General features: G+C 42.4%; 3 protein-coding genes across 4 annotated transcripts; 2 read left to right on the top strand and 1 right to left on the bottom strand.

The window, feature by feature from the left end:
* Positions 1-239: 239 nt before the first annotated feature.
* Positions 240-7,968, bottom strand: itk (IL2 inducible T cell kinase). The gene is made up of 17 exons (XM_056600430.1): positions 7,747-7,968; positions 7,525-7,629; positions 7,330-7,411; positions 6,758-6,883; positions 6,465-6,514; positions 6,170-6,321; positions 6,017-6,082; positions 5,871-5,925; positions 5,386-5,465; positions 4,841-4,986; positions 4,406-4,480; positions 3,709-3,877; positions 2,932-3,148; positions 2,325-2,389; positions 1,987-2,105; positions 967-1,124; positions 240-327 (listed from the first exon to the last, which is right to left on the bottom strand). Exons 1-17 carry the CDS (start codon positions 7,882-7,884, stop codon positions 271-273), a joined length of 1,860 nt encoding a protein of 619 aa, XP_056456405.1. The 5' UTR covers positions 7,885-7,968; the 3' UTR covers positions 240-270.
* Positions 7,969-10,197: 2,229 nt separating this feature from the next.
* med7 (mediator complex subunit 7) lies at positions 10,198-12,410 on the top strand. Of its 2 annotated transcripts, none has more exons than XM_056600403.1 (2): positions 10,198-10,372; positions 10,990-12,405. In XM_056600403.1, the coding sequence occupies exon 2, from the start codon at positions 10,999-11,001 to the stop codon at positions 11,758-11,760; it is 762 nt and encodes a 253-aa protein (XP_056456378.1). In that variant the 5' UTR covers positions 10,198-10,372; positions 10,990-10,998; the 3' UTR covers positions 11,761-12,405. The 2 variants fall into 2 exon arrangements, with proteins under 2 accessions (XP_056456378.1, XP_056456379.1); XM_056600404.1 differs by lacking the exon at positions 10,198-10,372 and adding an exon at positions 10,379-10,465 and having other exon boundaries at positions 10,990-12,410.
* A 723-nt stretch (positions 12,411-13,133) lies between these two features.
* Positions 13,134-25,920, top strand: lonrf1 (LON peptidase N-terminal domain and ring finger 1). Its single transcript, XM_056600402.1, has 13 exons — positions 13,134-13,291; positions 13,468-13,808; positions 14,630-14,748; positions 15,302-15,424; positions 16,181-16,342; positions 16,799-16,931; positions 17,407-17,482; positions 17,793-17,907; positions 18,277-18,398; positions 18,990-19,148; positions 19,577-19,739; positions 21,209-21,358; positions 22,191-25,920. The coding sequence occupies exons 2-13, from the start codon at positions 13,514-13,516 to the stop codon at positions 22,338-22,340; spliced, it is 1,767 nt and encodes a 588-aa protein (XP_056456377.1). The 5' UTR covers positions 13,134-13,291; positions 13,468-13,513; the 3' UTR covers positions 22,341-25,920.
* The last annotated feature ends 543 nt before the right edge of the window (positions 25,921-26,463 follow it).

Consider the following 26,463-nt stretch of genomic DNA (forward strand, 5'->3'; position numbering starts at 1 on the left):
CTACCACGTTTATGCCAAAGATGAGCAGTAATTGAGCATTCGAAGGTGTTTGTGTGTGCCCTCTAGGGGTCAAACAATATATAATTGGCAGAATATTTATAGCTTAGTATCAAGAGATCATGACCCTACTACAAAGTAATTATTTGTTCATATTTAAAATCGCATTCAACCAAATACGTAAATAAATCAATAAATAACTTAAATAAAGAACCATACATTTTTTGTCCAGTATATGATAACAAATGCATCATAAATAATTTCTTTGAGGTTTCAGACAGAGGCCAACTCATGCAGCAGGACAGCAAAGGATGGACGATCTCCTGGTTTCTGCAAATGAGAAGGCACACAAAAATCTATTTACTATATCTGAACATCACTCATCTTTATTATCAGGTATTTTTGTGTTCTCTCACATTGTCCCGTCTATCTCAATGTTGTCCAGTCTCGCTCAATTTGTATCAACACTGCCACGGTTGGAGGTTTGATCATCTGACTACATGCATCTGTAGTACTTTAAAGCACTTTGGAAAAGGTGTCCCACCCAATGGCATAGATGTTCTACATAGGGCAGACAAGTCTAACGGCTTGGGTGATTCCCAGCCTAAAATTCCTGGGTTCAACATCCAATGTCTGTAGTCAACGTGTACTCATCCATAACTCTTCCCTGCTCATTATTGACAACTCGCCTAAGTCATATTTTAAGGTTCATCTTGTATCTAGTGTTAAAAATGCCTCAGTCAGATAGATTACTTTGGCCGATAGTGATTATAGGATGTAAAAAAACACTCTGGTTGACTGAGGATACAGCCAAATGAGGCACAGTGAACCAGCAGGTCTAGGGGAGTAGAGTTAAGTTAGATATTGCAATTTTGCCAAAGTATGAAATGCGCAATTATGCGTTTTTAGGCTTAGGATCTAAAAATGCAGCTTGGGCTAAATGGGTCAAATGTCTTGCGTCTTCCCTACCTGCCGCCAGCAGCCCTCCATCAGCAGGTAGAGCGCGTCAGGGGCCAGACGGGGCCGCAGTAACCTCAGGCCCGTGGCCAGGGCCTCCACCACCTCAGTGTTGGTGTTGTGCTCATACGGCATGCGGCCCTCGCTGAACACCTCCCACATTAGCACACCTACGGGGACGGAGACACGAACAGATGGATGGAACGATTCCCAGGCGGGTCGATTGGACTGACTGACCGACAGCCAGATGGATGGATGGATGGAGGGAAAAGCCAGGTGGATGGACAGACACACAGACAGATGCATGGTCTGATTGAGGGATGCACAAACAGATGGACGAAGGCACAGACGGATAGACGGACGGACACACAGACAGAATTACAGATGGACGGGCCGACAGACAGATAGATGGACAAACAGGCATGCAGGCAGACATTTGAAGTAGATAAACAGATACATAAATTGACACATAGACAGACAGACGGACGGACGGACGGACGGACGGACGGACGGACGGACGGACGGACGGACGGACGGACGGACGGACGGACGGACGGACGGACGGACGGACGGACGGACGGACGGACGGACGGACGGACGGACAGACAGACAGACAGACAGACAGACAGACAGACAGACAGACAGACAGACAGACAGACAGACAGACAGACAGACAGACAGACAGACAGACAGACAGACAGAAAGACAGACAGACAGACAGACAGACAGACAGAAAGACAGACAGACAGACAGACAGACAGATAGATAGATAGACAGACAGATAGATAGATAGATAGATAGATAGATAGATAGATAGATAGATAATAAGATAGATAATAAGATAGATAATAAGATAGGCAAGGCAGCTTTATTTATATAGCATATAGCACACACCCGGCAGGAGTGTAAAATAAAATAAAATAATAGATAAAATAAGACATATGCGATTTTTTTTTAAGATATATAGAAAGAAAAGGCAGAGTTAAAAAAGCATTTTAGAAAATGCAATGTAAGATAGATAGACGGTCGTACCAAAGGACCAGATATCTGACTTGCTGCTGAACTTGGAGTACTTGATGACTTCCGGTGCCGACCACTTAATGGAGAACTTGGAGCCCATTGAGCAAGTATACAGGTCATCCGGAACATACCTGTTAAACACACACACACACACACACACACACTCACACACACACACACACACACACACACACACACACACACACACACACACACACACACACACACACACACACACACACACACACACACACACACACACACACACACAAATAAATGAAGGATCATTTTGAGGAATATCACATACGAAACACACTATTGTTGGTGACTGTCTGCTTTGAGGAGCCCACCTAGCCATGCCGAAGTCGGACACCTTGACCTCGTTGTTCTTTGAAACCAGGCAATTCCTGGCGGCCTACAGAGGAGAAGAACACGGCGTACTACAAATCAACAACCATGGCAACCATGACAGCTATATTGTTCTCAAAGCCGGGGTAAGTTAGATCTAGGATAACGCTGGGATTGTGTGATTGTGTGTGAATGGGATTGATGTCTATAATGTAAATCGTCCTATTCCCAGGCAGGCACAGATCAACTGTAAACAAATATTCGCACAGAGCATTTCATTCACTCAATGAAGGTTGATGGCTATGGTATTTGTAAAAAACCTCAAAGTGTAGCTCTTAGATCTTACTGATAGCATCTTTAAAGCCCCTCTACTTTACCACCACTACCACATGTAAGATAACAAGCCATTTTGCGAGCCAAAATCAAATCTACACTGTCACCAAGATGTGTGATAGATAGATGGACTGTACCAACTGGCAGGCTGAGCTATCCATCATAAGTGGGTGGACACTCCCACGTGGAATGTCACCACAGGAGCTGAAAGGACTCATTCACACCACACCTGCCTAGTAGTTAAGCGGGGTCCTTTTAATTATCTTTTTGGTTTACCAGATCTCTGTGGATGATCTTTAAACTCTCCAGGTAGGCCATTGCCTCGCTGACGTCCAGACACATCACCAGCAGGGTGGCCGGGGAGAGTTGACCTTTCCTGGCCCTCAGGAAGTCTGAGAGGCAGCCGTTCTCCATCAGCTCCAGCACCAGACACGGCGGGTTGCGCTGGGAGCACACCCCATACAACTTCACCAGCTTACAGTGGGACAGCTTCCTGTTAACACACACACCCATGCATGTGAGATGCACGCGCACACACACACACACACACACACACATACACACACACACATACACACACACACACACACACACACACACACACGCACACACACACACACACATACACACACACACACACACACACACACGCACGCACATACACACACACACACAAGTACCCATACATACACACAAACACACATGCACACACGCACAAACATACACATACACATACTCCCCCGCGTGCGCACACACACACACACACACACACACACACACACACACACACACACACACACACACACACACACACACACACACACACACACACACACACACACACACACACACACACACAGACGAATCCAGAAACACACACACAGACAAATGCACACATATAATCAATACTCGAGCAACAAACATCATTGTAAGGATGACCAGGTTTAAAGAACACAAAATATAACCGGAGAGATTGAGGTTAACTCACACACACCCACAAGGCTGCAGTGCTAAAGTGAACCAACAAGAACTACGATCGCACTGTCTTCTTACGTCAAAACCTGGGCTTCCTCAATGAACTCGTCTTCCGACATGGCTTCCTCCTTCACCATCTTCACTGCCACCCTCTTCTCTCGCCACCTGGCCTCCAGCACCATGCCAAACTGACCGCTGCCCAGCTCCTCCCCCAGGACCAGCTCCTCGGGGTCCACCTCCCACCGGGCTGAATTGCCAGGGAGAAAGTATGAGCCACTGCACTCCCGGATCGGGCGCTCAATGAATCAATGAGTCCGACTGGGTTCAGATTGTCGGTCGTTGTCAGGATCAGTTTTTAGTGGTTGTTTGTTTTTATAGTTGTTGTTGTTGCATAAGTTATGGTCCATGGTTACACATCACCTACTGATAAAGCTAAACTAAACTGGAAGGTTGGATGGCTTTATCATTCTCACTCCCTCTCTTTCTTAAGCATACGTCTAGATGCTTTCTGCAGCAGATCAACTGCATGCTTTCGCGTGCAGTTGTTTCGAAACACTTGGTTCAGATCACATCCAAATATGATGTGACTGTCGGCTCCTTCAGGGGATTGTGCAATCCAACTACATGGAAGTATAATCATTATTTTCAAAGCTGTTATTTTCGAACATTTTAAATGATTGTATGTTACAATTATTTGTGGTGCATCACAACACATCACAACACTTGTTATATAATAAAAAAGGGTTGGTTAGCATTTCTTAGATACATCTCTGACCTTCGTTGTGATTGAAAGAGCTGTTGGTTGATATACTGTTGTGGGAGATTGGCCTTCTTAGACGTGTGATGAGACCTGTGATAAGTGTTCCAAAAGCCACGTATTTCCATCGTACAGCGCACACATATGCACGCACACACACACACACACACACACACACACACACACACACACACACACACACACACACACACACACACACACACACACACACACACACACACACACACACACACACACACACACACACAAAATATCTTCAGAATAAAGCCACAAACAAAATTCACATTGATACAGTAATTGCTTTGCAGATAGGTAATACTACACAGGAAACGCTTGTTTAACACCACTACAACAGGAAATGAATTTTAAAGTATTCAACAAAGATTCTTAATAGAAGTAGTACGGTAGTTGAAATTAACTAAACGGTCGTACCTGCAGCGTTTAGTTTGTGGTAAGTGATGACCTGGGGAATGTTGTTGAATAGGTGCTTCTCCGCCAAGTAGAAACTTTGCTCTCCTCCTGCCACAATCACTTTAATCTGATAGTGTTTCACTCTGGGATTCTTCAATCCATTAGAGCTGAAGGCCAACATGCGAACAAAAATTAGAAAAACACACTTTTGTTGTATTATTTGTTCAAAAATAAGTCCAATAATAAATTATAGTAAGTCATTTGTATTCAATCTAAATGTGAAGTACGCATGACATTTTACAATAATTACAGGCTGGATACAAAAATGTATACTTTGAATTTGAATCTACTGCTTAATCCAATAAATATTGTTCATTTAAAAAAGCACCCCTGTTCTTCTGCAGTAACACCCACATATGGGGTTAATAGAGTACATTGTGTCTTTCAAAAGGACAGAGAAACTATGTATACCTTGGTTAGATAAGTATGCACATTATTTAAAACACAATTTCATAGAGCACAGATCATTAAAGGTCTGGTGATGATTGGCAGCAATGTGTGATTACCCGGCTGCTTTGGTGAAAACTGAAACGGTGTAGAAGCCTGCGTGTCTGGAGTCCCGCACCATGAAACCTCCTTCTCTCCCCTTAACAAACAAATTCAGCCAATGGAGTGAGTTTTAATTTAAAACATAACTGCAGCAGCGAGCAACAGTTATTATTGTACATTGTCATTGACCGATTGGCCATCGATTGGCAATCAACTTACTGACGAAGAAAAAAACAAAAATGAAGAAGGCAATTGCGTACATTACCAACTGATATTGGAATTTGAGATGCCATACCAAAAAAGATCTAATGGCAGGAAGTTTGACATTGCCAACATGGTGGTTCTGTTGCGTCTTTTGACGAGTGTCTTGGGTACATTGTGCAAAAGAGGCCACACTTGCACGGCAGGTGACAATTTACGTCAAAGCTTTCTCACTTCACAATGGATGTGGCACAGTCTATTTGGCTCAGTGGGCCAACCTGGAATTTAACACTTATTTTACCTCGGTCATCAGGAGCTCCTCTGCCTGCACTCGGGTCACGTCTTTGTTGTACCAGCTAGGAATAAAAAGGCTCAGGTTAAAGTAAAGCTGTTCATTTCTCCCATTTAGTTTTGAGAGATGAGTGAAATGAAAGTCCTTCGACTCACTCAAATCTGTCAAAGTTTCTGCCAGACTTTTCAGCAATGTATGTGCAGGGAACAAAGCCTTTATGCCTTATCGGAGACAGGGAAAACAACACACTGAGTTAAGATGGGCTTCGAATGGAGGGACATGGAGATTTCGTTTTTTTCAGTGGTTACCCCATGTTATCTTGTATGATCCACCATTCGGGGTGCGAGCTGTCGATCATGGTGTACTCCTGGTCTGCCTTAAGAGGCAAGTCACTGTGTCCTTGGGGGGTGTAGTCCTGGAGCGCCACGACGAGCCCCTCTCCTTCGTCGTCAGGAGACCCCTTCAAGGGAGGGATGGGAACAGAAAGAGAGGGAGGGAGGAAAAGGAAAGAAAGAAAGGAAAGAAAATGTATTTTAAGTACATTTGATAACAAAAGGAAAAGTACATTTTAGATGGAAATTGGTTCAGAAATACTGTGCGTACCAGACGATCTGTATTTTTGGATTCCGGTACCTCAGGAAGAACCTTTGTACCTGTAGAGTCACATGAGACTGAATCAGACTTTGTTGATTGAATATCCTTGTAATATTGACCACCAGGGTTTAAGAGGACAATTCACTGTGGCAACAGCAAAATAATAGTAAAAATAAATAGCACTTAATATACAATAGAGAATAGCATTTAACATATTACTGATTTCAAAGTACTGTCTCCATCAAAGCTAGAGCTGGTAAAAAAACTGTAAAAAAAAAACGAGTACAATTCTAAATACAAACCATTAGGCTCTGGACTGTACTCCTTGCACCCTGCGGCCAGTTTCTCTGTCTGATGGCAGCATTGCCATCTCCCGTACATCCAGAAATTTGGATGGTATTTTACAACCAAGTTATTAAGTCTTATCTCTACATCAGGGAACAAAGAGAATTCCAGTTGAGTGGAGTGCCACGGCACAGTAGAGCAGCATGAGATGTCATTGTTTGAGCATGTCTAGCTTCAAACTTATTTTTTGTTTTTTTGTTATACTTTATTCATCCCTTTTAGGGGGAAATTCTTCTCTGCTTTTGACCCAACCGGGGAGCCGGTGAACACATACACACATAGAGGTCCACACACAAATGGAGGCACACACGTGGGGGCACACCGGCACCACCGGAGCAGCGGGCTGCCGCGGTGCAGCGCCTAGGGAGCAGGTGGGAGTTTCAGGTGCCTTGCTCAAGGGCACCACATCCGTGAAGGCTCGGGATTCGAACTGGCCACCCTCCGGTTACCAGACCTAAACTCCTTAACCAGTATGCCATGGATGCCCCCAAATTATCAAAATTATCCCTGAAGCTCAAGTGCTGCTTACCCTCTTTGAGGGCCCTGACCCATCTCTGGCGACAGTAGTTGTCTGGAGCAAAAATGTAGAGGTGTAGATTGTCATGGAAGACCTGTGGAGACATGTAAGGATCACAACCCGATCATGTTTGTTTTTGTCTGCGTGTTACATAAACACATGCAGATTTTGTGGTTTTCTGCGCAAATTTTAATGAAGCTAACTTACCTGAAAGGGATACTTATTGGTGCATGGTATAGGAATACTGCTGCATACAATCTCTGCACACCTTATATTCGACAGCTGAATACAACCTTTCAGAATAGGCTTTTTCTAAAACAATAAAAAGTAACTTTTATCACAGGCATGGTCTTTTTGAAGCAGAGATCCAATGAAATCCAGTTTGAACAGAGATCAAGTATAAAGCAAAATGTATGAATGCATACATACCCCAGGACGCCATTCCAAATAGCTCAAGGACCGAGTGTCTAAGATAAACAATCTCTCCTTATAGTTGCATGGAGATGTCCTTCTCCTTTGCTGGGACTTTTTGATCATGGTCCCTTTTAAAATAAGCGTGGCATCCATTGTAAAGTAGTATTTTACCAACGAAAAGGAAAAGAGAACACATAGGGCAGGTTAGAAACAGGGACTGAGAAGGAGAAAGCAACAACAGTGATATCAATGATAAATGCTGTGTTTCCGGCATACATTCTCAAAACCACATCCTGGAGATGCAGTAAACACTCAACCCCACTTGCACGGGTTAAGACACATACATTCTCACACATAAACACAATCACACACAATCACACACACACGCACACACACACGCGCGCACACACACACACACACACACACACACAAACACACACAAACCCACACTAACATACACACACACACACAGATTCACACAAACACACACACACACACACACACACACACACACACACACACACACACACACACACACACACACACACACACACACACACACACACACACACACACACACACTCACACACACACCGTTACCGGTTACCGTCATAATAAGAAGTCATATATACCTTCAAAGAAAGGCAATGAATGCGATAAAACGTCTTGTAACAATAAGGGGACAGTATTACAGACAACAGACAATGTTCAATTTATAGTAATGATCACTTGATTGGTCAGTAAATGATGGGAATTAGTGGAAGGATAAATTAATTCATAGATTTTCAAACAGATTAGTTGAAGGTAAAGGTTGAAGGTGAAATGTTCGATGAGGCTACGATACAGAATGGTATTCCACAGGGAAGTACAATCCTATTTTACATAATGAATAACAACATTTATGGACTTGGTCAGATACAGTATGTAAGGTCATCTTGTATGCAGATGATGGGGCAATTTGGCCTTGAGGTCAGAATAACACATATGTAATTGATACTATTCAAAAGACTATTCAGAGGAGGAGCAATGGTCCTTGGATTGGGAGTTTAAATGTTCTGTTGGCAGGTAATGCTATATGATTTTTTTACAAAGAATTAAAATATATAGGTAATCTTAAATTAAAGTTACATGGATCGTTTATGGAGAGTAGAAGTACGTACATATCTGGGAACATAGTTTGAGGAAAATTTGACATTGTAATCTCATGTAGAAAGAATATAAAAATCGATGGGGGAAGGTGATATGGATTATGGAATGGAACTGTTTATGGAGCAGCTTCTCAACAACTATACTAAGGCCCAATCCCATTTCCCATTTTCTTCCCCTACCCCTTATGCCTTCCCCTACCCCTTATGCCTTCCCCTTCCCCTTCCCCTTCCCCTTCCCCTTCCCCTTCCCATTACCCCTTCCCCTTCCCCTTCCCCCTTCAAAACAAGGGGGGGGGGGGGGGGGGGGGGGTAAGGGGAAGGGGTAAGGGGTAGAAATGGGATTGGGCCTAAGACTGAAGGAGAGCTTTAAGGCTATGGATAGGAGCAAGGACAGGGGAAACCCCCAAAGACCTGAGAGGAAATCAATTGTCTTTGAGGATGAGGGGGTGCGAGGCCGAAGTCAGGAATAAATTATTGTTTGGAGTATGTATGATTGAAAAACTCAGGTTTTGGATAAGAAAGTGGAAGGATATGGATTTAATGATATTAATTTAGCAAAATCTACCCCTTTTAGCATTGAGACATTAGTACTTATAGTAGAAGAAAGACTGGGAAATAAATGAGATGGGGTGCTTCTCAAGTTAATATATGAAGACCAATTTGTGTATCTATACGGGTGTTTATACGGATGGTTCCAAAGAGGAAATCAAGAATGTCGGAATTGGAATATATATTCCTGAATGGATTCCAAAATTGTTTTAATAAGGAAATGGTTAGCCTTTCGGTAACATATGGCAAAGGAGAATGGATAAAATGAAAGGGTTAGAGATATGGCATAGTAGATGGCATAGAGATAGAAAAGGGAGGCGATTATATTGTATCCAAAGATCAGTTTAAATTAGGAATATTAAAGGTAAAAGTAGGCGGGAAGATAATTTAAAACAACTAGATTAAGGGTTGATCCTACAAGTTTAAATGGTTCTTATATCCTTGGCTTGGAATAGGGATAATGGTAGGTGTACACAGTTTAATGTAGCATAAAACATAGAACCTGTTTATTAAGAGGCTTGGTTAAATATTTTGAAATATGGTCAGGGAGATTTGGGGAGTGAGGAGAGGAGTCTGAGGATCAGTATGTCATTTTATCAATAAATTAGGTAGAGTAAATAGGATATTATATATATTTGACGTTTAATGGCCGTATATATATTTACATGCATAAATATATTATTATTCTAAACATAATATCTATCTATATATAAACATAAATTAAGTACATGAATACGTAGTTATAAAGATCCGGTGTTACACAGTAGTTTAGTAGGTGGCGCTATGCCCCATGGACGTTGGATTGCAATCCGCCAATGAACTAACGAAGAAGATGATCCGTCAGACATATGTTGTTCAGGCAGCGTTAGCTTGCTAATGCTGGATCATAATCGTGGATACTGTTAATTAAACCTATAATTAAGGGTTAGAGGTTCGTTTCATAGGTGAGTTGAACTTTCGTTTCATTTTCTGTTGATACGCTGAAGAACGATTGCGTATATCTAAGAAGTGGCTCATTGGTCCAACTTTAGCCCCAGGTAAGCTAAGGTTTACTGGCTAATGATACATTGGGGCTGCCTAGCCAATGCTAATAAAACACGTCGATTCCTGTTATTTTATTTTATTGTTATCCAAGTAACGTTAATCTTACTACTTTTTATTTTTAAATATGCTGCCACTGTAGGTAAACGGTTTGTGTTATAAAAATGTAGTACAGTAGTCGGCTAATGCTAACCGGCGGCTATGCAACACATTAGAGCTCTTTCTTTAAGGTAGAGTTAACGTTAGGCTAGAAGGTCACAAATGAAGCATCTGTCGTCTGGACCTCAGTCAATAACACGTTTTACGTTTTGAAATATGACTGCATTATAACTTAAGTAATTTATATAAGAGAACTAGTATAATATTCTGAATAGGACCCAAACGATGATGAAATGAAGTTGCAGTAAGGAACTACCCCTTGCTAAGCCTATGTCTTGATTTTGACAAAATACTAAGTTGAATATAAATATAAAAATGCCTAACCAAAACTGCTGTTACATCTTCAATATTGTTATTTTAGGTCACCATCATGGGTGAACCACAGCAGGTGAGTGCCCTGCCCCCACCACCGGTGCAGTATATAAAGGAGTACACGGATGAAAACATTCGCAAAGGTCTGGCCCCCAAACCTCCTCCACCCATCAGAGACAGCTATATGATGTTTGGCAACCAGTTCCAATGCGATGACCTCATCATCCGGCCCTTGGAGAGCCAAGGCATCGAGCGGCTCCACCCCATGCAGTTCGACCACAAGCGGGAGTTGAAGAAGCTCAACATGTCCATACTGGTGAACTTCCTGGACCTGCTTGACATCCTCATCAAGAGTCCCGGCAGCTTGAAGCGGGAGGAGAAGCTGGAGGACATTAAGCTGCTGTTTGTTCACATGCACCACCTCATCAACGAGTACCGACCACACCAGGCCAGGGAGACTCTGAGAGTGATGATGGAGGTGCAGAAGAGGCAGCGGCTGGAGACAGCCGAGCGGTTCCAGAAACACCTTGAGAGGGTGGTGGAGATGATCCAGGGTTGCCTGGCATCTCTGCCCGATGACTTGCCCCAAATTGAGGGCCCAAACGGGGTAGGTGAGGGAGCAAAGAACGCGTCTGGAGCCGTCATAGTCAGTGGCTCGGGCCAGGCGCCCAGACTTGCATCGGAACCTATGGACGTAGAAGAGGCCGGGGCGAGTTCTATGGCAGCTAGTCAGCTTGACAAGAGAACGACAGGCTCTAGGGTGGACAAAGTGTGGGACAAAGACGCTGCTATGTGCAGTATCATAGATGAGATTGCTTGAATCTTGTGTTGATTGGCTGTGTGTGAGCAATGCTGTTTTCTTTGTTTGTTGACGTCTGTATATAGAATTTAAGTCTTTGGATTATTTGTTTCCTGTCCGTTTTTATTCCTGTATTTTCCTTTTGATAACATTAGAGGTTACCCAGTAATCATCCAAAACATACTGTAATATTTTGAGATATTTCAGTAGATTTCTTTATGGCTGTGAAGTGGTACCAGGTCCTGGCAGCAACTCTCCAATAAAAGTACATTTGTAAATGAACACTTACGCTAAACAGATTTTTATTGATGGCATTCCAGTTCAAGCCCAATCAGATAATATAAAAGTGCTCCTAAAATATAACCAGCTAATGTAGATGGTTGTATAACAGTGTCATTTAATTTACATTGGCAACTGTACACATAGTCCCGTCATAGGTCTACTGGTCTACATAGTTTTGTTCTGTAACGTAAAACTTCAATACAACTTGATCTAATGCACCTATCAGACTACAATAGCATGGAATGAAACAATGCAATATCTAATTGAATCCTTGATGGTTTGCAAAGGTTGGCCTGCTCTAAATCCTGTGTCATAAAATGCCAATGGATCATTTTAATAAATCAAATGCAATGTAAGACCTACACATTAGGTGTTTTCCCAGATAATGCTCAGTTCAGCTTAGTTGTTTTTCGGATTACAGGACATATTACATGATGCTTTGACAAATGACTATTCAAACAATGAGACAATGTATGCAGTCATGACCTGTCAATTTAAACAAGACAAATGGCTGAAATATACAAATGTATTCCCGTAATAACTTCGACCCATAGCAGATTTTGATATTAGTGACCTACAATTGTGGAATTATTACTTATGAGCTATTTTTCCAAACGTCAAGGACACTGATCACCATTTAAATATTTGTATTTGGTGATTTTTTTTCATCCTTTTTTTTTTAGGATGTCTAAGCCAGCAGGACTACTTTAGTAATTTTAGATAATTTAAAAATAATATTAATCTTCAATATAATCAGCTATTAATTCACACATTATTCTGCATTTGCCAGTAGTTAACAGACATTTGCAGCATATATAAGGGCCAGACAAGAAGTTATGAAACTTGCCTTCTTTGGTTTCACAACAGGGTGGTACGCCGAGCCCTCCTCCAATCAGAGCGTCTACTCTAGTGTCACATGACCTTTATTTACGTAACGTAATGGTTACGGAGTGTCTAACCTAGTCCTGCGGTTGTCGGTAGATTTCAAGCGTACTATAAACAAACAGACTTTCCATTTAACAGAGCAAATCTTAAGCTGTATTTTGTCATTTGTGCTTTGTGGAGTGCATGTGGATCGGAACAACGAGGTGGGGGGGCGGGCTCGGGTTTTTATACTCCGCTCAGTGGAGGCAGCTGTAACGTATACATAACCAGAGACTCACCGTGTGATCAGGAATGGATATCGTTGATGCATTTATCTGCAAGTAAAGCCAAAGTTAGACTAAAAGGCAAAGGACAGTTTCCGGGCGCCAGGACCTAAAGAGTGGAGGTTAGTAAACAAAATAGCTGCGTATCTCAAACGGAAGGCTGGAGACAATGGGATATATAAATAATGAGTTGCATCTGTGTTATGTTAAATAACTTGTTTTGACTCGGTGCAATGTCGAAGTCGACTACTACTTTGTAATAATCATTGCCTTCCTATAACCCACATTGATGCATTAGTTCATATAAGCGGCGGAGCTTTTGTTGAGTGATCTAAAACAGAGCCATGGACCTGCTGGACTGCCCGGTGTGTGATCTGATCCTGTGTGAACCTGCGACCCTGTCCTGCGGCCACTCGATTTGTCGCAGATGCGTCGGGTACCTCCCGTCCAAATGCCCTTTATGCAAGGAGAGACTGAAGCAAAGAGATACACAAAGCACCAAAAACAACGTGTTGTTGATCGGCGTAGTTGAAAAGTGCTACCCCCAAGAGACGAGGATGAAGCGCAGCATTCAGGAGAAGCTTAGAGCCAACGAATTCACGGAGGTTTTGAGGATCGCAGGCGAGGCTATGTATTTAGGTAAGGAAGCACATCCAGGTAAATGTTGTGTAACACACGGGATGATGGCTCAATTAATGTGTCACGCGTGGTTCTTGCAATAATCATGTAATGCAACAGCAAATACTGCATACCACTTGTGGTGCCACATGCAACAACTGCTTGGGTTCTTTAAATGCAGACACGTTGAAATTTGACTTGGGATTTGAAAAAATTTACTACTGATACAGCAACGGCAGCGATCTCTCGTGGAGAACCCAGGATGAACTATAATTGACAGGTGTTGACAAATGGGAGGAGACGTAACGCTGACCCAATTCCTGATGCTGATGCTTGATGACTAACTCGTGCCTGTGATAGCCTCTCCTTATGAGCAAGCATGAATATATATTTTAGGAAAAATAAACTGAACGAAATGTCAACACAATTGTTACATTGGGGGGGGGTTCTTTGTTGTGCAAAGAAAACTTTGCAGAGATAGACCTGCTGATGATGCGGTAATGTACAGTGATTCAGGTGTGCGATCAAACAGTTGTTTTCTTACATTCATTCCTCTACACTTCTCCCTCTCTGTCTTGATAACATAGAATTGAGCTCTTGCAATAGAAAAGGTAAAGAAACGTTGGCCAACAACAGAACAATAAGTAATTCAGCCAGTAAACAATATAGATTATTCACAAACCTAGGTTAGGTAACTCAGGTTTATTTGTATGGCATGCTATCACAGTGACCGTATTGTTGGGTGTCCTACAAAACACCATTGAAAATCACTCTGCTCACATTTACTTTGTCTCCTCTGTGCATGCAATTTATGCATGCACCCTCTGGAGCTAATACTTTAGCTCCAGAAGATCTGTCTTTCAAGCTGTACAGAGCAGAAGCACATTCAGGGCTGAAACGCTACTCGGATGCTCTCAGTGACCTGAGTGATCTCTGCTCCCTCCACCCTAAATGGATTGAGGTGAGAGACTTTTACCACATCATGGCATTGCTTGGTAAGTTGGTATGCATTAAGTCTGTCCCCAGTGTTCTAAATGGTGCAAATCACCTAACTTCTGTTGAATACACTGATCATGATGGCGTCAATGTAAATGCATTCAGCCTTAACCAAACTAAGGTGTGCATGTACTGACTTGTACTGACTGTGTGAATCTGAGCTGCTCTAACGGACCTTTTATAATGTGGTTAACTGTTTTTTAATAAAGTGTTATGCTTCAATATTTGCTCTTAATGATTGAGACACAGAGTTGCATAAATTGATCCAAACCTGTTTTATGTGTGTATCGCAGCTTTTGATCTAGCTTTACAATTGTTTGTTTTGCTAAAGTCATACAAAATGCTTATGTTCTAACCTCAGGTCAGTGGAAATAGCGACTACAACTAAAATAAATTAGAATTTATGTTTTAACATTAACCGACACAGATATGACCTCATTTTTGGTTCTTATTGAATGTATTACTCATTTCCAAAATCAATTGTTATGTCTCATGCTGCTTTCTTCCACATACTCCAGGCCTTTCTGCTCAAAGGGAATACACTGCAGGAAATGGGCCGTCACACTGAAGCTCTGGCCCAGTTTCACCACTGCCTCACGATCCGGGCTGACTTTAGCCCCGCCAAGAGCCAGATTAGAAAGGTGAGAACCCATGTAGCAAACCAACCGAGATCGCCATATGGTCCGTTCAAAATGGAAAGACTCGCAAAAGTGTGTTCTATTTGTAAGTGTGTGTGTGTGTGTGTGTGTGTGTGTGTGTGTGTGTGTGTGTGTGTGTGTGTGTGTGTGTGTGTGTGTGTGTGTGTGTGTGTGTGTGTGTGTGTGTGTGTGTGTGTGTGTCATCTGTGACCAGTATCAGAGTGAGAAAACAAGTAATGTTACATAGCTATGCACTGACGGGGTCATTGCCGGGTCATCTGAGGTGGAAGGAGTTCTATTTGGCAGCAAAAGAGTTCCATAGCGTTATGCAAACATACTTGTTATTCAACCCTTGAGGTCTAGATGTTACATCTAGACACGATTAAAACAACACTATCGTTGAACGTCTGGTTTAACACCATTTACCACAAAGTGACACACAATTATTTTGCAATAAGATCCACAAAAGAAGACTATGTCCACATAGTACTGGAAAAATCCATCTCTGGATCACATGGCATATTTCTAAAAATCGTCCTTGTTTTCAGAAATATACGTGTCTTATCTCTGCTCACAACATGACACCTGATTTTAGACGATCCTATCATTTTAACATTCACATTGTTAAGCTTGGATTTGGTTGTCACATTCATCCTGCACAGGATGCTTCCTCAAGGCTGGGTGACAAACAACAGGACGATCCTTCAGGATGGATTATTTGCAGTGCTCATCAATTATATGATGTCATTCCGCCCCCAGATACTGACAGCAGAGGGGGTGACGGTGCCGGAAGAGCAGCAGCATATTCTGCCCTTTCTGTCCGAGTATCTGAAAGAAGCCGGAGGCTCCCAGGGGTCCCTGAATTTGGATGGGGGGCCGGGCGGCCGTGGGCAGCGCACCGACAGGAGATCCACGGGTCGGGTACGGTGCATGAGGAGGGTTGTGGCGCGTACATGATACATACACCCCAGGGTCCTAGTGGTACGAACCGTGTGTCCTGATCACGGCATTTCTTCTGTCGAAGAAAAAAAGATGAAAAAAATCTCAAAGAACAACATTTTATTGATCAATTTCCAGACAAGGCTCCAACGGCACAGGAAAGTCAAATGTGAAATGTGAATGTTGTTATTTTCCTTAAGTTTTATTGTGCAGTTGAATGGCTCATTCTGTACAGTGAACTTCTTACAACAAGGCAAAGGTCATCTACCTAGTGCAAAAACACTTTGTGGCGAAAATAAGCAAAACCGAACAGTAGGATCTTATTTTTCCAAAGTCTGTGGATCTAAAGAATCTGCTTTTGAACATTAGTGATGACCACAGTGAAAGGAGATGATGTTAGCGAAGTTTTAACTTATTCCAGAAATTGTGTGTTCTCAGGGTTCCAGGGTGATGGCCGACAGCGGTACAGAGTGCTGTCTTAGCCTCTGCCAAGCTGTCTCTTTCCTGCCAAAGCCTGATGAGGACGATGACACCCTGATGATGGTGAGGAAGGACGATGCTCTGGGGAGAGGTAAAAACACTCAAACTGAAAATGCCAACATACACCAGGAAAATCACTCCCAATGCCTCATCCTAAGGAAGACAAACGTGCAGAACGAGCAAATACAACAGAGATCACAAATAAAGTTATGAATAATCATCATCAGTTACTTACATGATGTTTTGCTTTGTTATGGGCATCTTATGTTATCACAATGCATTTCAGCAATTGTGACATTGACTCGCACTATAACTATTCGTCTCAAATAAATCTAGCCTTAATAACGCTGCACTTCAAATGCAGACAGCATACGTATGTCACGTGTATATATAATATATTTGAAAATTGAATTTGTATTTACTATATTAAGTAAGTACAAATCCTATACTTAAACTAAAATATCATGCTTAATTCCTATTACGAAATATTTCCATTACTATGCTATTGTATTTTTCGGGTTGTGTTGTGTGTATTCAAACTCAGTGTTGTGGTTGTGCCCGTGCAGGTTGTCGTGGTAAAGGGCGAGAGAAGAGCTTTTCTGTACTCTCCGTGAGCGACTTTGAGTGTCCTCTGTGCATCAGGTTGGTTCACCAGAGATCACACTTGATCACACTCGCGTGGTTAGAAGTGGCTTTTGTTAATACTTTTTTCTGATTGGTCAATTATGTAACTCTACTGTCTGTTATTTCTGAATATCAGTCTTCTGCTAGGAATAACAGAGCGTTGCTATGGACGCAGTTCCAACTTTCGGTTGGTTGTGGAAGCAATAAAATCATTTTTTAAATCAACGAAATATATTTATTCTGCATCAACCTGTCAGGGCTTTTTTCCTAATCCTAATACCGACTGATAATTGTGTCTGTACCATGGTTAACTCGATGTGGACTTCAGGCTGTTCCACGAGCCAGTCACCACCCCCTGCGGCCACACCTTCTGCAAGAACTGTGTGAAGAGGAGTCTGGACCACAACCTCCGCTGTCCTCTGTGCAAGCAGCCCCTGCAAGAGGTGACCCCTCCTCATGCTCTTGTTGGTTCTTCTTTTTCATTTTCCGATATAATTTGCAGGTGTTACAAGTCCCAGCTAAGTATAATCAATACAGTATATTATGAGATTAGCACAAAATGTAAAAGGGGTGTGAGTGAAGACCTCCTAAAAAATGAAGATGAAGCTCAAGACAGTGAAACTTTGATTTCACACCGCTTTTATGTAAAGGTCTACTATATATTAATGATTTCATAAAATTCCCTCTTGAGGGGCCCACCATTCTAATATCATATAATATACATAATTTAAATCATTCTATCAATACTTCACTTATTATTCAGATCCCAGTCTCCATTAGAAGAGCTCATACCTGTCTGTGTGTTCCCAAAGTATTTTGAGGAGAGGAAGTTCAGCAGCACGGTGCTACTCCAGGACATCATGGCGCACCTCTTCCCCTCCCAGCTGGCTGAGAGGAAACGCATAGACGACGCAGAGCTGGCTGAACTTTCCAAGTAGGACCCCACCCCGACCTTTGATACAAACACATGTCATATCCCCATCAGAACACATTGAGGCTTTGCTCTCACAGGTAAGAGAGAGGTGGCAATGTTGTGGTTTCGTCGATGTTAAATGGTCATTAGACAACATCGCACCATCAACTACAAGGCTCACCCTAAACTTGTGCATTCCCGGTAGCTGTGAACATAGCTTTGTTCGGAGGACAACTTCCACTGGGCCATTTGTTTCCATTTGTGCATGAGTTGAAATTGGGCATTTTATCCACCCATGATTTTATAGTATAGAATAAAATAATCATTGGTCTCAAAGGCAATTTACTTCTGTATAAAAGGTGTATTCAATAGTGATAGAAATGTATTGACAAGTATTCAATATGACAATACATTACATTAATTAAGCAGACGCTTTATTCAAAGCGACTCACGCTAAACGTATTCAACAACGACCACACAACCAAAAAGGTCCAAGAATCAAATTACATTTACAAATTAATATTCACTATAGCAATGCCTCCTGTTTATAACTCTGTTCTCCTCCTCCTCCTTTGTCCCCGTCCTCCTCTCCGTCTCTCTCGTGCGCTCCAGCCTCACCAAGGACATCCCCATCTTCGTGTGCACGGTGGCCTACCCCGGCGTGCGCTGCCCGCTGCACATCTTCGAGCCGCGCTACCGGCTGATGATGCGCCGCTGCATGGAGACGGGCACCAAGAAGTTTGGCATGTGCAGCTATGACCACAGCAAGGGGTAACTCACTGTCTGTCTGTCTGTCTGTGTATGTGTCTGTCTCTACAAACTTTTTATAATGCCTAAATTAATAGATCGATTATGTAGATAGCAGATAACAATCTTCACAAATATACACAGCCGTCAAGGATATTATCCTTTAGTTATCAGTTTAGAGATAGATTATAGATTCCATTATAGATATTGGTGGATTATATTATAGTTGTTTTTCGCATTGGTTTGTTTCGATTGGCAGGTCACATTTGTCTGTTACCTGTAAAGGAGGGGAGTGTTGACGCGTAATGAACACAGTGAAATGTGTGTGTGGATGTAAAACATTTTCAGCCTCATTGACTGACCGCCATCAGGTTGTTACGCTAGTGCAAACCGACAGGGGGAGGACACGCGCTGTGTTTTTGAGGTACAAATACCTGCCGTGTCGGCTGCAGGTTCGCGGACTACGGCTGCATCCTGGAGATCCATGCCCTGAAGCTGCTCCCTGACGGTCGCTCCTTCGTGGACGCGCTGGGCATGAGCCGCTTCAGGGTGCTGAAGAGGGGGCAGAGAGATGGCTACCAGACGGCCGACATAGAGTACCTGGAGGACATCAAGGTCAGAAATGCACTCATACTCCATCTAGCTCTCACAAGCCACACACACACACACACACACACACACACACACACACACACACACACACACACACACACACACACACACACACACACACACACACACACACACACACACTCACACACTAACTTCTTCATTTGGTGGCACCCTAACAAATTGGTCACACTTCCTTTTTCGCTGCCTTTGATCTGTGTATATTAATTTGAAAAGAGGAGCTGACTTGAGATAAATTATAAATCACATTTTTGACATCTCTTTGCACTCTCCCCCCTCCTATATCAAAAATCTCTACGCACTTAATAATAACCGGCTGGTAATTTGGTAACACGTGAAGGAAGCATGCTCAACGACTGCCCTTTTAAGGACGCTACGTCATAGAACGCCGACAAGCACTGTTCCAATGTTGAGAACACTTGGAAGTTTGCCCCATTTTTGCATCCTTTATTTTTGAGAATTCCGAGATTTTTCCAGAATGCATAGATGGATCCTCAACGAGCCAAAATACCCACAATCCTTTGCGTTCACACGCTGCGCGGGATACTTAAAAACACATTGCTTTACACAAGTCTTCAGAAATATTTTGTGCCGTATTGCTTTTTATAGATTAATCATGTAAATTCAAAAAATTAACCTGCGATTCCTTTCAAACGTTTTTGTAACGTAATGATAGGCTATATTTTGCATTGTTTTAATATGTAAGTAGGTGGTGTTAAAACAAACTACTGTCGCCAATAACAATTTCAACAATTAAAATATTTAACACTGGAGCAATATTAAGAAGCGGAAGCGCTTCCACACTAGCAAGTCGTTCCAAACTCTGACCGCTACAAACACTAGGCAGCACTCTAGCCTCATCTCAATAGGACACGCTAGCAAGGAAGTGTTCAAGCAAGGCTGCAGCCATCACTTTGGCACACACACACACACACACACACACACACACACACACACACACACACACACACACACACACACACACACACACACACACACACACACACACACACACACACACACACACACACACACACACACACACACACACACACAGAGAGAGAGAGTGTCGCTCGCAGATGTCTTGTTGAAGAGAGCATTGAGTCATGCAAGACACTGTTCGCTGGCTATCCTCTTGTGTGCAAACCCAAAGGATTTTTGAATTCACAAGCTGGTCATTTATCAGATGCTTTAATTCAAAGAACTTAAAGGCGAGACTGAGAACAATCGAAGCATACAATCCCTAATCAGGCAACAAATGTTATGTAAGATTGTTGCATAACCAAGCACACTCTTCAGACTTTTTTCGATCTATATCCATAACCCCCTCTTTCCGTTTGGTGCCGGCTGCATGTCTGCATCACAATGCCACACAATGGCAGTACTAGAATTGTGACGAGGATAACCCACACTGTCGTACTAACCTTCTCCTCCTTTTTGCCCCTGACCTCCAGGTGGAAGGGCCCGAGCTGGATCTGCTGCAGGGTATCCATGACGACGTGTACCAGGAGGCCCTGACGTGGTACCAGGGCATCGGCGAACACATCCGGGAGCGCATCAACGGGCAGTACGGGGCCATGCCCGAGAAGGAGGACAACATCCAGGTGAGGGAGCCAGTGTAGCCTTATTCTTTTTACCAACCTGTCAGGAACTCACAGCGGTCTCTAGGGACGGTCATACAGACGATATGTGTTTAGAATTCACTATTTCCAGTATCAGTACATTACAAGTACCATAAGGCGTCAGTGAGTGCTTCCATCGGAAGGAGTGAGAGCTTAGTAAAGGCTTTTATAGTGGGGTTATGCGGTGTTGTAAACCTAGTCAAAATGTGGCACTTTTGAGAATGTTTTTCATGCCATCAAAAGTGTCAACTTCTCAGAACCCTAAAAGTCTTGGACATACCAAAACTCTCTGGATAACAAACAAACAAATTATTGTTGTACAGTTGCAATCGTGACTCGGATGCTGTTCAAAGGTCCTTTGATTTATAAGAAAAGACAAGGTAATATATACTTGATTAGTATATGCTACACGTGAACCTCGTGAATAAGATGGCGCAATTTGATTGGTTCACTATCTCGGGATAATTGGCAATATCCCTTGATTGAGATCTCAAACTCGGGATATTCTTTTCACCGATTTAAATGTACCGCTTTGCGCTATTAAAAAAAATAAAAAATCTAGGAAAATAGCGTTATCTTGTTTATTTTTGGAATGTATACTAAAACAATTATTCACCTCAGTCTCCGTGAATGGTGGGGAATAACCTCCTTGACCTTTGGTCTCAGGGGGCTATTCCCCACTATTCACTTCGCCTTTGGCAAATAATTGTTAATTATCCAAGGCGGGAAGGGGGCAACAGACTCACAGCAGAAAGTACAGGATCACAAAATAAATGAGACGAAAAATGTCTCCTCTTCCTTTCCTTCCACCCAGACGTCTTCAGACGGGCCGGCCTGGTGCTGGTGGGTTCTGTCGGTGCTCCAGCTGGACTCTGCCTACCAGACCACCATCCTGTCCCTTCCCGCCCTCAAAGACCGTCTTGGACACCTGCGCCGCGCACTCGAGTACTTCTCCCAGAGCTAGCTCGGCCCGCCGCCGCATGGTCGGAGAGCTATAAGATGCCAGGTTAAATATGCTAATTTCCTTCTTTTTTTTTAAGCATTTCTCTTTTGGACATGCTCACACCGATACATTTCGCTACCTAGAGGCACCACAGTTGCAATGCTGGGCTACAGATACTTTTATTTGTGGACTTTCACATGCAAAATAACATGGATATAGGGACTTGTTTGTTTACTTGGTGAGTTGAGGTTTAAGATTAGCTTGATCATTTTGTTTAGTTGAGATATTATTATATATACAAAACGCTGCTCTACATATATTTTAATGTTGGCACAAGACACACTACTTATTGTTTTTTTCTAATGGAGCAGCCCATTTTAGTTTCCCTGAACAATTAGATATTGATAAATAGGCCAAAGACATGTTTGTTTCATCTGGCATTCATGGTGAAAAAGTGGATGTTGATGGATACCAGCTCCATTTAATCGATAGTTTGGGAATGCCACTAGGGGGCGTTGTTCTATAAAGCCATAATATGATGGCAAATAGACTACGCCCTATTACACAGTTCTTATGCAGACCAATGGCAGAGCAGTATGAGGGACCCTGCCCTTATTACCCACCTTCTTTTTCTTTTAACAGTTTGTCATCAAATAAAAAACGTTCACATCCCCTAATGACAACCTGATGAATAAGATTATCTAATGTGCCTGTTGCGAACATTAAGTGTTTATATTTCATTATGATTCACGCTCAGGGCTGGACTGGCCAATGGGCATACCGGGAACTTAAACGTATCATTTTGTAAATGTATTTCGCTGTCCACACGGCCCCTTAACACCAGCCTCACCGTCGCAGCGCAGCCATGCCGTAGCCTTCCTAGTTCTCCCATCGGCCCACAGTCGTTTTGGATGCTGTCTAAATAAGGCGGACCAGATCCGTTGCATTTCGTCCTTATCATAACACATGGAAGGTTGACAGTGGTGTAAGTAGGTCATTAAACGTATAAGAAATAAATATTGGTCAAATTCTACTTTTATCACATTTATGAATCCATCACCAGAACATTTCTAAAATTTTGTTTTATTTCGATCAACATGAATCTCCCGAGTCCGAGAGCACATGCAGTGATTCAAATCTTAGTGGCCCAAGGGTCGCCAACTGCAAAGGCAACCCTGTTCTGTGGGACCGTGGCCGGTTCAGGTTCAGGTCCAGTCTGGCTCCAAAAGTCCCAGGGCTAGTGGTGAGTGCTGATCATCCACCAGGTCGCTCATCCCTCTGTTTGGCCAAAAACGGCTTAATTTCTATGTTCATTTTGTTATGGTCGGGGTGAGGATTAGTGGTTATGAATATTGGGAACGGCTGTAAATAATGTTTTACTTCAAGTACAGAAATGAAAACATAAATGCCTTCAGCTTGCTGTTGCGACCCCAACGGTAGCCCCAAAAAAACCTGCCGCAACTAAAGCCCTCTCCAAGGTTTCCTGGCAGCCCGGGATATAAGATCATACGTGAGAGGGGTGTGGGTAATTGCTGGCCAAAAAAAGACATGCCCTTCAGACAGATGCTGCCAAATTTGCCAAACTGTGTGATATGTTTTTTGCAAACTTTAGCAAAGTGGGACACGAGTGCTGAAGAACTTAATCGGGGCAGGATCCTCCAGGCACATCAAAAAACATGTGCAGAGGAAGAAAAAAACAGGCCTGGCATTTGGCCTGGACTTGTCCACCTTGAGCTGGGCCGGTCTAAGCCAGATGCCAGGGCTGTTTTTTTTTTTTCTCCTAGTTCAGCCCTTTTCATGCTATCCCATATAAATGCCTGATCCTGAACTGGGTGGAATGATTTTTTTAAAGACAACCTTATATCAGCCTATCCGAGGTGAATCATGTAAAACCAGTGCATGTGCTGCAACAGGTTGAAGACAAGGAGATGGCTAAATTATTATTATTATATGTTCTGAATTGTAAGGCACTGAATGATGTACGTACACCCAATGTGTACGCATACGCTTAGTATGGTTGATATTTTATGTCAACCAAATCTAGGCTACCAAATCGAATCTAATGACGGCTGAAAGACATGGATGGGAGCTTCTTTAGATTGACATGCTACTTATTTGATTATTTTCATTATTTATCTTGTATACGGCTTCTTAAAGCAGTGTGTTAGACAAGCTTTTGACTAGGTTATATTATGGAGTGGTGAACCAACACTGTCTGAAGAAAAACAGTGGGGACTGGCTAACAACTCGTGTTTGATAACCCATTTTTCTTTCTTTTTTTACAATATATGTGCCATATATTCCTTATATTCACCTAACTATTTATATGATATTGTTTATGAGCATAATCATGTAACAGTGTTCGGTTCAAAGTGTGTGTGTGTGCGTGTGCGTGCGTGCCTGTGTACATGCAGCTCCAATTCAAAACAGTAGTCGGAGCTGCATCGTAAATACTCAACATTGGCAAACCTCACTATTGTCTTAGTTCAAAGCCAACATCAGAGTTGGCCGATGGACATGGTATTGCTTTTATTCATTGATCAATGGAGAAGCCATGGAACGCATCTTTTATTTTAAACAATTACAGCAAAAGCCCTCTTCTATCAACCGTATATAACCACTTGAATTACTTGTCACGTAACCATTGGCTGCCATTGCAAGGATATAACCCAAGTCGTAAAAGGGATTGACGCTCTTACATAGTCAACACAGGTTCACTTGGGGTCTCCCTTCAAGAGGGGGAACAGGCCTTTGGAGGGTTCATCTTTGGGCCGATAAAACGCACATATTCTCATGGCACTGGTGACTTCAATCCTCCTCCAGAATAAAATTTTTGCACAGTGAAAAGCAATTTTCACGTTACTTTCTTTTTGTACTTGTTCTGTGCTTTGCAATGGACTTGTCCATCTGTCACTCACTTAGTTAAAATCTTTTTGTAAAAAGTAATTGTAGTCCAGTCCGGTGAAGCAGAGTAAGAGTTTCTTCCACTGAAGTGTCTAGTTTAATCAAAGATTAATTAAAAGTAGAAACATTTATGTCCATTATTTAAATTTAAACTTTTTAATACCTTTCCAAATACTTACTTTAAATAATTTTCCCTCATGTTCCCAACGTGTAATGTGAGCCAAGCGAACCCCTATCGACTTGTGTTACTAATTTCGAGCTTTCAAACGTCTATATAATAACATCAAATTGGTGTGGTGTCAGGTATGTGAGACTAATCAAAGGTGCTAAGCAAAAACATCAATGTATTTGGAATAAAGGCGCATAAAGTGAAGAATAGATTGAGTCCAGCTTGGGAACACATGTTGGATTTCTTGTGCAAGTGCTGGCGGTCTGTTGGTTAAGTCAGTTGGACTCCCAACACATGTCAGTGAACAGGGAGTCAAAGGCATTCAGACACAACAGGGGGAACCCTTGCATTTACTAGTCTGTGTGACTGAGCCATTCTGAGCCACTGAGCTATGTTCGTCATATTTAGCCTTCTTAAGATGACAATGATTAATAAGGTGGATATTTGTGATTGTTGTTTATTTGTCAATTTTGTTGATGCTTTTTCTTGTATCTGTTATCCCTGTACAATGTCAAAAATTTGAATGTAATAAAGAAAAATAATAATTGAGAATCTAATTTTTTACGAATCTTTTAGAATTAATAGAGAACTGCTCAACTATTCTTAAGTTGTATTATTTTTTTCTTCTTTATTATTCTCTACAGATTTGGGACCTATAACCTTCAAAAATGGCTTCGCTCTGCGTGTAGGGCCCAGGGTGTGGAGTTTATTGACAATTTTAACCTTTTCTGGGAGCGTCCGTCTTTTTTCTAGGCTGACGGAATTCACCCAAGCAGGTTAGGCACCTTCCATCTTGCCAAGAATATAAAAACTGCTGTACAAAGTACGGGCCTGGGTAGCTCACAGCGCGCTCGCAGCCCCGCCCCCCTCGACTGACTGATCGACCTGGGCTGTCCTACGCAGCCCTCGTCTTCACTTCCGGTGCCCCCTGACCCCGCATATTACGAGAGCTCCCCTCACTGTCAAACAATAACAACAAACCTCACTAACCGTGTGATCCCTGTTCTGTCTAGCACTAGAACGCGGTCGGCATACATGAAACGGCAGTCGATTAATAAAGCCAACCTCATA

Source organism: Gadus chalcogrammus, chromosome 10 (genome assembly GCF_026213295.1).
Source record: "Gadus chalcogrammus isolate NIFS_2021 chromosome 10, NIFS_Gcha_1.0, whole genome shotgun sequence".
In the NCBI taxonomy this organism is placed as follows: domain Eukaryota; kingdom Metazoa; phylum Chordata; class Actinopteri; order Gadiformes; family Gadidae; genus Gadus; species Gadus chalcogrammus.